This window comes from Eleutherodactylus coqui, chromosome 5 (assembly GCF_035609145.1).
Source record: "Eleutherodactylus coqui strain aEleCoq1 chromosome 5, aEleCoq1.hap1, whole genome shotgun sequence".
Taxonomy (NCBI): Eukaryota; Metazoa; Chordata; class Amphibia; order Anura; family Eleutherodactylidae; genus Eleutherodactylus; species Eleutherodactylus coqui.
In genome coordinates, this window is record NC_089841.1 from 129,023,611 (window position 1) to 129,041,531 (window position 17,921).

Consider the following 17,921-nt stretch of genomic DNA (forward strand, 5'->3'; position numbering starts at 1 on the left):
TTCCTTTCAGTAAGGATAGTAACAGACAGCATACAGGGGCTCAAACCGTCCGGCAGATCAGCTGCAATGTCAGTTTCTTACCTTAGATTCTGATCTTCACTGCAGCTTTCAAAGATGGCGCCTCTGTGCTGCCTTCCCACAATGCTCTGCGCTCTCCCTCTTCTGTGTGCGCGCTCCCGATGGTAGTAAGAGGCATGAAAAGGCAGGATTTCCCTCAGCTCATGTCCTAGCCCCGCCCACGACACGCCCACCTCTATTGAACTGCTCTACAGTCTCTCCCCGCCCAGGCCCCGCCCCCTGCTAAAGTAAAGTAAAACATTTCCACACACACACATGCCCTCATAGTGCCCCTCTCACAATGACCCCCCCCACACACACTTCTGTCAGCCGGGTCCCTGCACACACACACACACATCACTGCACCCCCCCCCCCTTGCACACATCCATCCATCCATCCATCTCTCCCTCTCCACCCCCCCCCCCCTTCCCCCGGGACTTCTGACAGCCGGTCTCCAGACACCACGAACACACACACACATCACTGCACCCCCCCCCCCTTGCACACATCCATCCATCCATCCATCTCTCCCTCTCCACACACCCCCCCTTCCCCCGGGACTTCTGACAGCCGGTCTCCAGACACCACGAACACACACACACATCACTGCACACACCCCCCTGCACACATCCATCCATCCATCTCTCCCTCTCCACCCCCCCCCCCCCCCCCGCGAGAGCCCGCCCCTCCACTCATTCTTACCTTGGAGATGAAGAGCCAGCAGCCACGCCTCCCCTGAGCTTCCCAGCGGCTGAAGTTCTACTGCACATGCGCAGTCCCCGTCGTCCCGACAAGAAGAGGACAAGAGACTTGTCGGAACCCATGGCAACCGAGGAGCAACACAGGGGGGGGCAGCCAAGAGGTAAGTGAATAACTTCTGTTTGCCTAATTTACAATGCACAATGTATATTACAAAGTGCATTGTATTGGGCAAACAGAAGTAATGAGACCTAATGTTTATGGCCGGACAACCCCTTTAAGTTATTTACCATTACATTAGTTACAGTACGTACCTGGGTTAAGTGAGATGGCATTCCCTTAGACTTACTGATTAATTCCAATATAATCCTCTATGTATAATGGGCAATGCATATTGGGGATGACTCACCGCTAAAAAAATATGTCCTCCATAGAAATATAGAGAGGTGCAAAAAAACTGCATCACACACTCCATTTGGTGTTTGGTACTGAAAACAGTAAGTAAGCTTCATAAAACCCTCTGTGAACTGTTGTAAATGCTTTTTAAATTAGGTAAAATTAAAATTATATTTTAATTTTTTTTTATTTATTTACCACAGTTCCGTTTTATGTAGCTTACTTACTGTTTTCAGTACCGAACACCAAATGGAGCATGTGATGCAATTTTTTTTGCACACTTCTGTAAGTACCCCCTTGAAAAGTATGTGTCCCCTACCAAAAAATGTTACTCTCAAAAAGTATGTATTCCGTGAAAAGTATGTGCCCCACACAATAAGTATGTGTGTGCCCCCTAAAAGATATGTGCCCCCAAAAATGCTGTGCACCCTGAAAAGAACAATTGCAAGTTCAAGCCACGTCTAAAGACTGCACATGGATTTGCCCCATTTAATGGGGCTAAATCCACATGTTGCTCTGCATGCAAATCCGCAGCAGAATTCTAAGACTCAGCCTCAGATTTCTGCAGCACATTATGTGGCAAATACTTGTTACATTTATTCCAAATGTTGATAATATCGTGTGCTTATTGATCTCCAGACAGTAAATAGGCGATGATGTAATAATTCTAGGAAGGTATAATCACAATACGAACGACACTCTGGCAATGAGTTACGATTATTGCACCAATGATCTGGAAGAGGAAATCAGTCCTGTGGACTGTGTACTAATGGTTTAAAAGTAGTGAGTAAACATTTAGCTTGAAGCCAAGTGCATATAGAAAGTGCAAAATCAATAACCATCCAGTATGGATTAGCCTATCTAGTGACTTTACACGCTCAAAAGCAATGATTTCATAATACCCAATGAAAAATAACAAGCTATTAAACAATGGAGCACTCTGACAGACTGAAGTACATGTCGTGTTTTGGCAGCTTATTTGGTTTTTAAGAATGTTGACCTCAAATAAAATCTGCATAATTCGTAAATCTTACAGGTTACTTATTAACAGGCAGAGAGACTGGAGTGACATGTATTCAAGCCTGCTGCGTGCAGTATTTCCGGGGCTGTAAAAGCTACTGTTTCACGACATACCTGCCTGGATCATATTCACAGCTTGCTACCTTGTTAGCGGCTAGTTTTGTTATTTTTGTATACAGGAAACTAAGAGGAAAATGAAGAAGTCGTATTTAGAAGATTCTGTTTTCGTAGATGATAGTCCAACAAATTACTCTCCTCTGAATCCCCCAGACAGCTCTGGATCTGTCTTCTTAAGGTAAGTCATGTTTTATTAATCCGAAGCATGCCATATACAATGCTTGCTAGATTGTAAACCACGATATTAATGATCTCTTTTATATACAGTAACATAACTCATAGCTTGTCGTAAGTATAAGGGGGAAAAAGCAGTGAATACATTAGGTAACATTCAATAGCAGAATAAACATGGCCTTGGTTGTAATGAAGTGCTTGCATTTTGGAGTGTGTTGTTACTTTACTTGAATAAGTCAATTGTGTATTCTAAAGTGTGGCTTACGTTAATCTTTTATTCATTATTCTAAAAATAGCTGTGGTGACATGTTAGCTTTGCAGCAAGTGCAATGACCTGATAGCAGAGTGAAGTGAATCAGACCAAGATAGAACTACACCTAAATCGGGAATTTTGAAGTTGGGTCAGCTAAATCGGACAGCCTCTTTAACTTCGTAGGCTGCCTTCCCATGGAGCAAAATCGGCTTGAGGCTGAGACTCCGCCCATCTACTGAATGATGCCAACAAGACCGGGCAGCTATTGGCAGCCGTGGTTAAGTGGCATTTTAACCACAAGTGGTTTCAGCTGTGTGGGAACACAAACTTGAACAGTTATTACATTAACAGATAATAAGCGCTGCGGAATAAGTTGGCGCTATACAAATAAAGATTATTATTATTATTATAATATATGCTAATGTGCTAAACTCATCCTTAGCCCGATAAACTGTAATCCCGGCCAATAATAAATATACTATGTGGGATTACAGCTCCTGGAATCTAACAAAAGCAGGTTGGGTGCTCAGTTGTCTGTGACAGCCGAGGACCCGAAGCATACGTAAGCAGGTTTTTAATAGCTTCTGCCATCTCTCTTGCAGGCTACATAGCAATAAGTGCTATGTAATGAATAGAGTAAGTGGCAGTGCCGTTTCCACTATTCAACCTGGTAATCACATGATCGCCAGACAACCCCTGACATGGCACAGCTGCTGGGTCTTAGTAGACCCAGATCAGCTCTGCATGTGAATAATGTCACACTAGAAGAATATTATCCCCTGGCTCCTATGGATGTCCCAGTAACAGTTTAAAAGTGTGAAATGAATACAAAAGTGTGAATGACCCCCATAGGTCTTATATGATTTCATTGGGGACATAGATGTTAAAAAAATAGTTATTAAAAAAAGTTTTAAAAAATTACAGAATAACATAAAAATTTAACATTGAATGATTGTTTCAGTCAGCCAATGATACACAGGCAGAAAGAAGTTGGCCACAAATGAAATTTTCGGCTGATAGTCGGATGAAAGATATTTCCTTCAAAGAAAGATCTTTCATGAACAAGCAATCTTTTGTTGAATGAATGTTCCTAGAAAAATCATTTGTCGTTCGCCCGGTGTCATTGAAAATGTATGGCTAGTTTGAAGAACTGTGATAGCGAATTAGAGCTAAAATGTGCATTGCTGCATCTGTGAAATGAACGTTTACCAGACGATTGTTCATTTAATGGTTGTTCAGTTAGCAACCTACTTCTGTCTAATGTGCATGTCCAGCTCTGGGCTAGGCTTATAGACAGAACATGCAGGCCTCCTTGTAATTGGTCATTTGTTTCACTTAATGAACTGTGTCGAGAAAGACAAAGAACGAAACTAGAACACCGCTGGCCTGGAATTCAACTTTGTCATATATTTTGTGTTTCAATTCCTCATCATTTTGATGATCTCTACTTAGTGTTAGTGAATGGAAACATTCATGTTCAGGGTTAGGCTTAATTATACACATAGTTGGTCGCTGCCTTTAGGCAGCCCTCGGGTAGAGACACCAGATGAAAGGAAAATCTACACAAGAATACACTAAACACTGTATATTTATTTGTATATGATATGTGCAGTGACAAGAAAAAGTAAGTGAACACTTTGGAATTACCTGAAATTACGACCGATTACTAATAAAATGAAGTCTGATTGTTATCCAAGTCACAATCCTAGACAAACACAATCCAACTAAACTAATAAGACACAAACACTTGTAGCGGTCATGTCCTTTGAACACATTAAGTAAAAATCCACAGTCCATATGTATCAGTATCTACTACAACTTTGTGATTCTGGCAGAGCCTTACTTTTCTATAAGTAGGAACAGGATTTGAGTGTCACTTTTTCAGAGTGTGATATTGTGAAGATTCGTCGGTGTAAATGGGCCTTAACAAGTAAGTGCATATGATTCTTTGTCATCCTAGGTTAGAGAGAAAAACTATAAAGTTTATCTACTCATTCCCTGGTAGATAACTCTCACATGTTCTCTGGTGACTCTGATATGTGCTGGCGATGCAATCGGGAGCAGGGAACCCTCTTATACATTTGGTGGAAATGCCAACCCATTAAGTGATTTTGGCAATGCAACTTGGATATCTATGGGACATTCTTGGGTAAACAGAATGAAAACACCCCATAAGTGACCCTTTTCACCCTTATCCCAGGCTGGCTGTCTCCAGTTAAGAAGGGCATACTGAGTAACCCTCTCACTGCCGCCAGGCTGGTGACTCTGGGCAAGTATAGATTCTCGGTGGTGCCCTCTCTCTGAAAATGGGCAGCAGAGGTCAGTCATATCATCTATATGGAGGAACTGATTGCTGAGACGAATGAGAGCTTGACAGAGTTCCTCACTCTGTGGCATCCATGGCAGAGCTTCATGGAGTCCACAGAGTTTTCTTCCTTGATTCAGCGTCTATAGGCAGAGAATGAGAGAGTGGAGTATTACCCTCTCCTGCTTAGAGCAATTGATTGTTCCCCTTTCCCCTCCCCACTGTTATTTTTGCTCTCTCTCTTTCTATCCGTCTTTCTCTCTGTCCTCTCTGTCCTCTCTTTCTCCTCTCACTTTCTCTCTCTTTCTCTCTGCTTTCACTTTCTCTCTCACTCTTTCTTCCATCTCTCTCCTCTTTCTCTCCTCTCTCTCCCACCCCCTCGCTCTATTTCTCTCCCTCTTTCTCTTTCTTCTCTCTTTGCTTCTTCTCTTGTCCTTGTGCTGCCTTTCTCTCTTCTACTGTTAGTGTTTCTGTGTATGTATATATATATATATACCTGCAAGCTGAGTCTCGGGGTCTTTTAATTTTTGTTTCAAGCCTTCAAGCCTTGGTTGAGTCCCAGATCTCAACCGGGTGGAGTTGGTGTTGCGGCTGATCTCTCACCAATGTTCTATGCAGTCTCTCCAGTAATTACGCCTAAGGCCGCCTGCAGACAGCCGGGTCAGATCCGACTGCGTGAATTCTTAGGCCGGGTCGGACCTAAGCATCTGCAGAGAGCAGCGTGGCACTCACCTGCTCCCGCGGCCCCGGCTGTTTGATGTGCTGGCTGCCGGGCAGCCGGCGCATGCGCAGACCGGAGCCGGCGGCCGGGGAGTGAGATTTCTGTGCGGGGCTCTGCGAGACCCGCACAGAAATAGAGCATGCCGCGATTTGTTTGCCGCGCGGCCGTCTGCCTAGGATTGCGTTTGCTAAAGTGAATGGAGAGGGGCGGGGAAAAGTGAGGAGAGAAAGCTCCTCACCCCGCCCCAGCCCCCTGCTGGCCGCTCTGTGAGCGAGCCAGCGATACTCGCTCCTGTGCAGCAGTGTCAAGCATCGTTTGCCCGACATTCGTCGGTGTAAATGGGCCTTAACAAGTAAGTGCATATGATTATGTATAAATACATGCTCCTCTTGATTGTATTTTATGCTTCAAAAAGTGTAACAAGGTGCCGAAACGCGTTGCAATAGAATACTTTTATTTTGCCTTAGTAATATAAACTTGGATTGCTATATAGCTCCAGTGGCTCCTTTTTTGCCTTAATCCATGAAGCACGGAGACTTTTTTCAGCACTTTTTTGCACATATTCTATGTTTCTTTATGGGCACTAATTTTTAGCTGCTCATTACAGATGAGGCTTATGTTGTTCATGGAAGCAGAGATGCTTTCATGTTTATCTCATATTGCAGTTATAATTCACAGAGAAAAAGTAAATGGATCATTGAATTTAATAACATGAAGAACCCTCTTTAGCATCAATTTCTGATGCTACCAAAACTGGATGCTGATATCTAGATTTGTACAGACATCCTGGTACAGACAGTGCAGTCTGATGCAGTTTTCAGACAATACTAGTAATGAACAGTACAAAGGATAGACAATTTTTGTATAATTGTAGAATTTATCATTGATCATTTCCTTTTGTAACATTGATCATTGATTATCATGGCTGCTCTGAAGCAGGTGAATCATAAAGGCAATTTGATATCATAGTTCTGTATCAAAGTATGATGTGGAAGATTTACTAAGCTAAATGCTCCAAAATTCTAACTTACTTTTTGCAAAAAACTATACAACGCATGCATCATATATGTTATGTATTTTAGATACTATTTGCCCCTCATTTGTAAAACACATATCCATGCTCTCCCTAGCGGCCATCTGGACAGCAATGGTAGCAGTGAACCTGCTGGGTGGTATGTGGGCAGAGCCTATAGCCATCCAGACAATTCGGTATAATGTACTCTGATGTGTGCTTGTATTTAAATCTAGAGGTTTTCTTGTGTGCTGGATGAGCCTGATTGACAGGTCAACAGATCAGTCTGTGCAAAAGTCCTTTTACACTGAACGATTATTGTTCAGATTCTCACTGGGCTGCGGGAATGGGAGCGACAATTGTTTTAGTGCAAATGCCTGAAGTGACTGATCGGTGAATGATCATTCATCATTCAGATTGTGCAGACATACAAAACAAATGATAATTGTCCTTTGTAAGCAAGCCGTTATTCATCTTTGAATGACAACTTATGTACTGTGAATGGAGTCAGAGTAATCGCCAGCCTGCTCTGCATCCATTCACTGAGCGATAATCACTCCCGTTTTAAAGCACAGAAGCTATTATTGCTATTATTGCTCTCCAGCAGCCTATGAGACTGCTATGCCTTCTATTCAAACTCCTCTGTTTGGACTACCTATGCCATTTATTGTTTCACAACCTGATCTGCTATCTCAGTGATATGGACTGATTTCTGTGATTCCAACCTTGGATTTGTCTGACTACCCATTTGCTTGCGGTTCTCGTTTCTGAAGTCCTCCTGGTATTTGCCACCATGTTTTGTTCCTGGCTCCAATTGTGATTTAGCCTTTGACTCTGTCATACTCTGACTTCCTGGTATCGACCTCTGGCTTGCTTGACACTACAGTCGGTTTACGCCACCATATCAGCGACCACAATGAGGACACAACCTGGGGATTCATAGCAGGACTAGATCGCTTTATCAGAGGTTAAAGGGTGATGCTCTATAGTCCCCTGGATCTGCTACCCAGAGTAGCTAGCACCACATCTGATTGTGGATGCCCAGTTGGTGGTTAGACAAATTCTCATGACAGTAATGTTACATCAATAGACTGTTTTGAAAAGTGTCCGGGCAAGGGAGCGTGACTTAGAGAAATCTTGAAATGCACCAAATTGCCCCGTGGTGAAAACACGGTCATGGACATGAGCCCTTTGTCTCATCTTCTGCCTGCCTGATCTAGTATTAAGCTGTATGAGACAGCATCAATCAATCTTTGATATTGTCTTTAATAATTCTGAATGCAAATCCCACTATTTTCAGTTTAAAATAAAGAGTTTTCTTGTATTGATTATTATCAAAATGTCAGTTTCCCGTCAATGTGATATCATGTTACAGAATGAAACATGAAAACTAGGGGCTGAATACTTCTTAAATGAAATATTAAAGTAGATGCTTGTTCTATATACTGTATTTGAAAAGTCAGAAATCTCACCTCAAATTTAATAGCTTCATATGTGAATTTCTTTTTCTTCAGTGAGACAAGGCAATAAAAGAAACAAAAGCAAATGTGATTCCTTCCAGGAGTTCTAAAACCTGTCTACATAAGCAGCGTAATATTTTACGGGCTTGTATTCAATGTTTTTGCACATCACAAATCTATTTAAATGAATAGTATTCAAATGTAGACTTGACATTCAAGACAATTTCCCAGTGACTTGTAAAAGCTGTGCTCACTCACACAAGTTGTCATCTGTTTGCCTCAATCTTCTGTAAAAATATTTTTGCAAAAGTATATATTTGTGATTTTTACAAAAAAATACAGCAAATATGACACGTGTGAACAGAACCCAAGGCTGAAAATTATGGTATTCAGCTGCCTCTCCTGGCTCTATTTTACCTGGTCTCAATTTTATGGGATTGGTTATCACTATTATTTCATACATAGGCGTATTCTAGTCAGTATTATCCTTTGAAAGGAGCACAGAGTACCTACATCACCGATCTAAAGAGTGCTAAAATTTTAGAGCAACCCTCCACTTGTGAGATAAAATTTGAAGTTATACTGGGGGAAGTAATACTACCTAGTGCCATTCATCTGTGTTGCTCTGGTGGGGATTTGTTCCTTTTCATTCTTCTAAGTTGACTATGGCGCTTCTCTGACTACTCAGTGCACATTGTGCTTTGGTAGTGCATCGGTAGGCAAAGATACTACATGCTGGTCTCTAATTGGCCAGCACTGCTCATGTGAGTAGCACTAGCTAATCATAGAGGAGCATGTAGTGTCTCAGATTTAGTGTCTTAGATAGCCAGCAGAGTGCTGTGACCATCTTAGAAGACAGCAGGTGGGACTGGAAACTGGTGGATCCATGGCATAATGATGGAAGCTAAGGGTACCAAGTAATATTACTCTACTCAAAGTCTAGCTTCAAATTTTTTACCCAAAACCGGAGGGTTGCTTTAAGTAAATGCTTTATAGCAGTTTATAAACACAAATCCTGTTATCAGTAGGAATTTTGAAAGTTTTCAAAAGCATACAATAAAGCTAAATATTTTTATAATTATTGAATGAAACTCATAGAGTATTTCCACTAAAATTTCAGCTATTGTAGTAAATATATTTTTTTTATGGGTGGCACCATTATAGCACTCATGTCGGCAGGGGTGTAGCTAAAGACTCATGGGCCCGGGTACAAAGGTTTATCTTGGAACCCCCCAACTTCTCTTAACCCCTTAATGTAGAGGCATAACTTGAAGCTCCCGGGCCCCAATACAAAACCTGTAACAGAGCTCTCATCTATAATGCTTTATTCATAGTACTGGGCTCCCTATTTGGAGAAGAGAGGCCTTATGGGCCCTCTAAGGCTCGTGGGCCAGGATGGAACCATTTCACCTGTATCCCCTATAGTTATGTCAGTGCATGTGGGTTTTCTTCAAGATTTCCTAGACTCCTGAACAGCAATTTTTGTGTAAGATTATGTGCGTGCATCAGGAGGTGTACAGTTTCTCCTTGTGGAGACTGCCTAGTAGGCAAGAAGAGACTTAAAAGGCCATGCATGCGCCTCTGGGAGATTTAGCATGCAAATGGAAGATGTTACAATGCCTTGGCAGCGTCTTCCCGGCCGACGTCAAAGGCCTCTCACCAAGTCAGCTAGGAATTTACTATGCACTAAATAGGGGCTAAAGCCCCTGAAACTGCCTATCTGTACGTGGTTATCGTTTCCTTCTGGAGAAGACTCTGGCTTTGGCTTATATTTCCAGTCATGTTGCAAGGCCTGTTAAAAGGTCTGACCTTGACTTGTAGGAATGCTGCCTTCTAACGGGTGGCGCTCCCAAGTCCCTGCACTATCTCTCATTTGTTTACCCACTGTGAAATAGATACCTGCTTATTAGAATGAACTGGCTTTTTACCAAACCCTTGCTTTTTTGTACAGTCCATATCATTCTCTATAGATTTTTGGATATGTGATGTTTTATGGATTTCTTCCATTTCAGTTGAACAGGCTTATAAATGTACATATATTTTCAGTGCAGATATCTTGGGGATGTCTGGCAGAAATATGCAAGAACATTATCTTATGCAATGATATTAAATGAAATATATATCTCTGTTATCGCATATTAGTCACTCCGAATGACATCAGTGTGACTAATGGCTACAAGCAAAAATAAACCTAAGTAAACACATAAAACAGGTTTTTCAATTATTACTGCATAGCACACCGTTATCAATCATCCATATGATCCACATGAAAAAGTAAAGCCTCCCTGAAAGATAAAAGCTTTAAACTGGTTGTCTTGGATTAGAGAAAAAATGTTTGCTCGTTGTCCATAAACTGTGACTTGTACTGCAGCTCACTCCCATTAACCCCTTCCCGCACTCTGATGTAATAATATATCAAGGGCCTCAGCTAGTGACTATAGAAATAGTCTGAGACCAGATAAAGGTCCCCAAGACTGGCTCTTTTATAAGCCTGTAAGACACACCATTAATACGCCCTAACAGCAACAATATACTGGCAAACATTATTACGCAAGTATAAAAAATATGTAAAATGAAAGCCCCCTTATAGGATTAAAAAAATAAGTATTGCAAAAATGGAATAAAAAATTACACAATTTTTTAAAATTAAAATACATTTTACAGTGAAACTTCTATTTTGGATCTTTTTTATGGAATTTCCAGTGCTTATAATAAATAATATATTTTATGGTACAGGCTGTTATAGATGTGGAGATACCAATTATGTGTAAGGAATTAGGAATTTTTTTGTTCTTTTCATAATTAAAACCTTGTGTAAGTTTTTATATTTTGTGTAAAAATGTTTAGATTCCAGGGTTAGTAATGATTGCAGCTTCTGTGGGCTTAAACAGTATAGAGTGATTAGATGAGTAAGTTCTCATCATTTCACTCCTTTTCTGGAAAAAAAAACATACGTGACAATCAGAGAGCAAATATGCTTTCTGATTGATGGGCAGTAGAGATGAGCGAGCGTACTCGGAAAAGCACTACTCGCTCGAGTAATGTGCTTTATCCGAGTATCGCTGTGCTCGGGTCTGAAGATTCGGGTGCCGCTGCGGCTGACAGTTGAGTCGCAGCGGGGAGCAGGGGAGAGCGGGCGGGAGAGAGGGAGAGAAAGATCTCCCCTCCGTTCCTCCCCGCTCTCCCCTGCAGCTCCCCGCTCCGTGCCGGCACCCGAATCTTCAGACCCGAGCACAGCGATACTCGGATAAAGCAAATTACTCGAGCGAGTAGTGCTTTTCCGCGTACGCTCACTCATCTCTAATGGGCAGTGATAACATGAACAAGAATTCATGTCACCCCTTCCCTGTGACAGGGAGATATTTAAGAGAATTATAGATCTTCTCTGTTGCACTAGTCTCCCCTCCCTCTCTCCTCTGTACAAACACTGCTTTTGGTGTAATTTCAAAGGCAAGAATCTTAAGACAATTCCCCAAGACAGTAATGTTACATCAAAGAAAGATAAAATAGGTCAGCACTTCCCAAAAGAAATCCATAGATGCATGCTAAACCATGGCTGCAACATACAATAGAATACTAATACATAGTAGGTGCCCTAATGGCAAAATAGTTCAGACCTTATAAACATGAAGTTTCTCAAAATGTCCTTTGGTATCTGGCACAAAGGTGTTAGCAGCAGATTCCTTAGGTCCTGTAAGATGCAAGGTGGGGTCTCCACAAATCATTCCTTTTTTTTTTAAAGCACATCCCGCAGTTGTTCAATATTTAATCAGATTAAACAGGTTATCCGGGTCTTACGTATTGATAGGTTATCACTAGCAGATTGGTCGTTGCATGTTGGCACCCCTGCAGTCAAATGTATAAAGGAACCATGGCACTCGAGTAAATATTGCCGCCTGTTTCTTGTCTACCAGGCACAGCACCATACATTGCAAAGTAGCTGTATCTGATAATACAGCTCAGTCCCATTCACCTGAGTGAGACTGAGCAACAGAAAGACCAAGTGACCAATATCACCAGCTGAAGAAAGCAGACAGCGTACAGAGTTCATCTAAGCATCACAGCCTCGTCAATCAGCTGATCACCGGAGGTGCTGGGATTTAGACCCAATTGATCTGATATTGGTGACCTATACTCAGGTTAGATATTTTTTAAATGTATTTTCCCAGATACCCCCTTTAACCACTTTCAGAAGTCATTTTATAGAGTAGGCTAGGGAGCCAAGCTCGCTCTATAAGAAGTGGTGTTGGCTGATTTTGACAGCTGGCATCAGGCCACAACAATACCGTGTTTCCCCGAAAATAAGAAGTGTCTTATTATATTAATTTTTGTTCAAAAAGGTTTAACTTTTTTACATGTATAGCTGCCTGGACACTATTTAAATTGACTTTTTTTAATTAACTGTTAGCAGGGCTTAATTTTGGTGTAGGGCTTATATTTCAAGCATCCTCAAAAAGCCTGAAAAATTATTTTGCATCCTCAAAAATTCTGGAAAATCATGCTATGTCTTATTTTCAGGGTATGTCTTATTTTCAGGGAAACAGGGTAGATAGCTATGATTCCCACTGTTCGATGCCACAGTCAATTCTGTCACCCAAATAGTTCACCCACAATGGGATCGGAGACAGTTGTTCATTCGTCATGGCAGTCTGCAACCTTGTGAAGGCCTCCTGGGCTGTCATTGATTTTTGCTATTAATAGAATGCCTGATATAATAGAATACACTGCAATACTGATTGTATTGCATTATATTGTGTAAGCCAGTGTTTCCCAACCTTTTTTAGCCTTGGGGAACCCCTGGGGAAAAAAAAACTTACCACAGGGCACCCCTACCAAAAAGGAATTGTTGCCAGGGAGAATCACTAGGGGTGTGGCATATAACAATGTATGGTTTTACCTCCCACATTATGGGTTTTTACCATGAGGCCGGTCAGGGTCCATGGGTGGCAGTAGCGCGGTTCGCCGTGGCATTCTGGGATGGTGTTGCACCCACGTGCAGGTCAGCGAGTGGCCGTTCGCGCGTGCCTGGCTTGATTGGCCGGCTTGATTGGTCTCCGCCCAAGCAGTTGCCAGTTATTGGTTCCGCTCCCTGTGTGTCTGACTTCGGTCCTGCTCCAGTGAAAGTTACCATGTCTCAATCCAGCTCTGCCTGTGTTCAGTGGTTTTCCTGTCGTGTTGGTTTATTCCATCGGCCTTGCCTGCCAGTACTAGTAAGTTGTCATCTGCATAGGTACGGCGGTTCCTTCCTGTCCTGACACTAGGCTGCGTAGGGTCAGTTGTTGGCGGCCTGGATCTGTCCACCTTTGGGGCTACCTCCAGGAAGGGACATTGGCGTGGGTGAGGGTCAGGGAGTCCTGCGCTGTGCGTACCTGTGCACCCTACTAGTACTGTAACAATGGGCACTAGGTGGCCTCTAGTGAGCACAGCACCGCTGGCCACTTTTGCATCACCTGACCAGTGGCGCTGCGCTCCCTAGAGGCTTCCAGATGCCAGTGAAGGAGGCACCAAGAATACGAAGACTTCAGAGGTGAGAGTGAGCACAGTATCTTCTGAAAGCTGACTTCAAGTCAAAATCCACATTGATAATGCATATTTTAACTCTGTGGTTTTTACGGAAATGCTGCTGATTTTGCTGTGGAATTTTCCACAGTAAACATTTTTGCAGTAGATCAGCAGCGGAAAGTCTGCCTCAAAACCCACACCATTTGGTGCACCATGTTATCGCGTAATTCCCCTCCTCATTGAAAAATTGACATGCTGCCAAATTAAATTTTGCACCTTCTCATTGAGAAATTGACATGCTGCAAAATTAAATTGCGCACTGCATGTTGATTTCTGCACAGCATTTTTTCCGCAGCTTGTAGACATTATTTTCAAATTTTCATCCACTTTGCTACTACTGTAAATGCTGTGGAATTTACTTGTAAAGGGTCTGTATGAAAATTCTGTTCCAAAACCGCCCCAAATGGACTCAGTCAAAGGGGGTCCTCCAGGCAGCACTCGCCGGGATACCCTGGAGTCAGAGTGGAAGCCACTGCTCTGACCCCACTGCAGTGGACAGCACTCATAATTGCAGGCGCAGCTCTCAATGAAATCAATGGGAGCTGTGCTTGTAGTGGCCGGTAATTGTAATTGCAAGCACAGCTCCCATTGATTTCATAGGGTTATATTTCACGTCAAGGTGATTGGTAGGTTTCCCATCATGGATCTCTCCCTATAAAAGGAAGTTAATTTGAAAGCTTCATTGAAAGCTTCCTTCATGTGTCAGGGCAATATGCTTTCCTAGCTCTCAAAAAAATGTTGTACCTGTGATTATTCTCTGAAAGAGGTTGCCACCCAACCATTTGCATAAGAAATAAAAGTTTCTCCAAGAAAATTTAAAGGGAGGAGGGGTTATGTCAATCCACATCTGCAGGACTGTTTTAATTCCAGCCATAGTAAGCATATGTAAAAAATTTTGACTTATTGATGTGCATCTGTCCTCATCTTGATCTATCTAACAAAACATTGCCCAAACAAGACTAAAAGGTCTAGCCAAGGTCAAATGTGTGATAGTGACGCTATGCACCCTGACTCTGTTTATACCCAGGACTCTGACGGTAATAAGAGGGCATCCTCTCCATCTAGAGGAAAGAAGATTTCATCACCATCACAGAAGGGGGTTCTTTACTGTAAGAGCAGTGAGACTATGGAACTCTCTGCCTGAGGATGTGGTGATGACATAATCGATAAAGGAGAAACTGGTAAATTCAGTTGTGCCATTTAACTACATGGTCTGTAAAGGATGTCAATGTCCTGAAAAGTTTAACAAAGTATGGGGTCAGTGGTGCAATTCCCCTCTCACTTGTTATCCTCCAAGCTTGCTCTCTTCATCAATATCAGTACTCCAGTGGGGCTTCCGATAGCTAGTCTACTTCAAGATGAGACTCATGATCCTCTGGATATATGTTGACTATGTTAATTCTGGTTGCTCAATTGTGGTAATTGAGCAGGCTTAGTTCTCTCTCCCCTCCCTTGCCCTTTATGTACACCAAATTATTGTGCTTCATGTACTAAATTTATGTTTTGTTGTGCTTTGCCTGTATTTGGAATGTACATACTTCAATAAAACGAGTTAAAAAAAAATCAATAAAGGAGTTTAAGAGGGGACTAGATGCCTTTCTATAGTGCTATGATATTACAGGATATAGACATTACATAACCAGCGGGGTTGTTGATCCGGGTCTTGGAGTCAGGTAGGAAATTTCAAATGTTGATCCAGGGATTATTCTGACTACCATTATGGAGTCAGGAAGGAATTTTTCCCCCAAATGGGCTAAATTGGCTTCTGCCTCATTGTTTTTTTGCCTTCCTCTGGATCAACAAGGGGGGGGTGTAAACAGGCTGAACTGGATGGACCTTGTCTCCTTTCAGCCTAACATACTATGTTACTATGAATAGCAGGACAGTCCCACAGACAATGGCGAAGACCTACCTCCGCCTCCTGACATCAAGAGCATCTGTCATTTGCAGACACTCCCATCCTGCATCCTCATAGGGGGGCAATGTATGCCCTGTGGTAAAGTTGTAGAATCATCTCGACATAGTGACTCGAGGGGAGGGAGTGTAAGCTATATTTTAGAGCATTCAGTAATTGTGGTATAGTCCATTTTGTAAGTGCTGTTTGAGACATGGTGCAATCTATTGGAGTATGTAAGAATTGATAGGATCTAGTTGTGTGTCCTCGTTTATTAGGGTGATGTGCTATATGTAAGTGATTCAGCCCACACCATTCATATATAGACACGTTGGTCAATAACTTATCAACATAGCTTTTAGCTTACAGGTAGGGAAAAAAGGTAATAGAGATTTGTGGGTATTTAGCTTGTAAGTCCAAAGTGATAACCTCTTATGCGTGTCTTTATTTAATAGGCATTCAATAGTAATTATTACTCCTCTATGCCATAGGCCTCATTCACATGGGCCGATTTTTGCTTCGCAATCCAGGGCGGGCGTCCGCCTCCAGGTTCTGTACCAATAACCCACCATGGAATGCTATGACAAAGTGATTTTTCATGCCAGCGAGCGGAAATCAACTGCGATTTCTGCTCGCATATGAAAAATCGCAGCATGCTCTATTTTCCTGCGGTTCCCACACAGATGGTTTCCATTCCTCCGGATGGGCCGTGGATTCCACGGAAAAAGCAGGACTTTTAAAAGAGAAAATCTGTACCGCGCATGTCCGACGGCGAGCCGTGCGGATCATCCGCAGTACAGAGTAGCCAGAAGAAGACAGGTCCGTGCGGATGCCGGCGAAGAAGGCCACCTGTACACACAGGTTCGCAGGGTCATGGCCGGATTCCGTGTGGGGATTCACAGGCGGAATCCGGACCTGCCGTGTGCATGAGGCCATAGGTGAAAATCTCCATGAGGTGTGTTACATTGACGTTTGGGTTTTTCAGCAGTGTTAAATATGTTGAAAAAAATGGGTTTGAGGAGATAGATTTACATAACTTTTGCCATGCTTTTCATGTCGACATTAGTAAGAGTTTATCTCTGCGTTCTCCGGGACCATCTAGTATGAGAGATGTAGGAAACTAGGAAGAGCAATCCAAGGTACAAATCTTTGTGCAATGTTTACAGAGGTTTGCTGTATCCAATCTCTTATTACCCTTGTTAATGCTGCTATTTACGTAGGGAAAGTTAATCCCACCATTAAATTTCAGTTGTCTCAAGATATTAAAGGGTATCTGGTTTCTACACCCTTTCCAAATAAATGTAGGTACCAAGTAATTTTTTTTTCATCTTTAAGAGTAAGGTATATTGGGAGAGCATGGAATATATATATATATATAGAAGACGGGGCCATTCCACTATTGTGATCAAATTACATCTACCTGTGTGAGATAAGGGAAGTGTGTGCTATTTCAGCAGTGTTTATTCCAGTGATGTTATATTGACAACTCACAGAAAAATAAGCCAGATACATGATATATACTTCAGGGAAGGCTCAATCACCATGTGCCCTAATAGCATGCGGCAAGCCAGATTGCAATGTAGAAGAGCAAAATGTTCATGTGTAGAGTAATGAACAGTCACTCAACTCAACCCAAGGTGGGGGAGGGGTGACTGCTGACGAACCTAATCTGGCTTGAACACTTTTGCACTTCTATATTGCAATCTGGCTTGCCGCATGCTATTAGGGTATATGGCGATTGAGCCTTCCCTGTAGTATATATCTTGTATCTGGCTTCATTTTCTGTGAGTTGTCTTTGTACATCTTTTTCTCACCTCTGTGATTTCAGTGATGTAATATAGGGCTTAATATTGATCTTATAAAGCTCGTGATATGATTTAGGTATGTGAACACTGAGATATGTAATAAAACATGTACGCCATTAAAAAGGGTATTGAAAAGTCCATCTTGGTTTTGATGGACCATTTATTAATAGAACTTCTGTTTTCCTAAATTAAGAGTATATCCCGAAAGTGATCCCAGTTTTTGAAGATCTTGGAGGATCTTTGAGAGGACAACAGTCTGATTTTTAATGATCAGGAGCATGTCATCTGCGAAAGCCGCCACTGAGATGTTGGAATGGTAAAGATGGATTGGTTGCTGCAGAATCAATGATTGGAAACAATATAATAAGGGATCGAGTGAGAGGTTAAAAAGTAAGGGTGAAAGTGGGCATCCTTGTCTGGTTCCTCTAAATATGTCTATGTGTTT

At 42.1% G+C, this 17,921-nt stretch overlaps 1 protein-coding gene across 1 annotated transcript in view; it reads left to right on the top strand.

Annotated features, from left to right (window-relative positions):
* Window positions 1-2,355: 2,355 nt before the first annotated feature.
* GRAMD2B (GRAM domain containing 2B) overlaps window positions 2,356-17,921 on the top strand; it is a 93,968-nt gene continuing 78,402 nt past the window's right edge. The window contains exon 1 of the mRNA XM_066603128.1: window positions 2,356-2,468. Coding sequence (XP_066459225.1) covers window positions 2,368-2,468 — 101 coding nt within the window. The 5' untranslated portion in view covers window positions 2,356-2,367. The remainder of the gene's footprint in view (window positions 2,469-17,921) is intronic.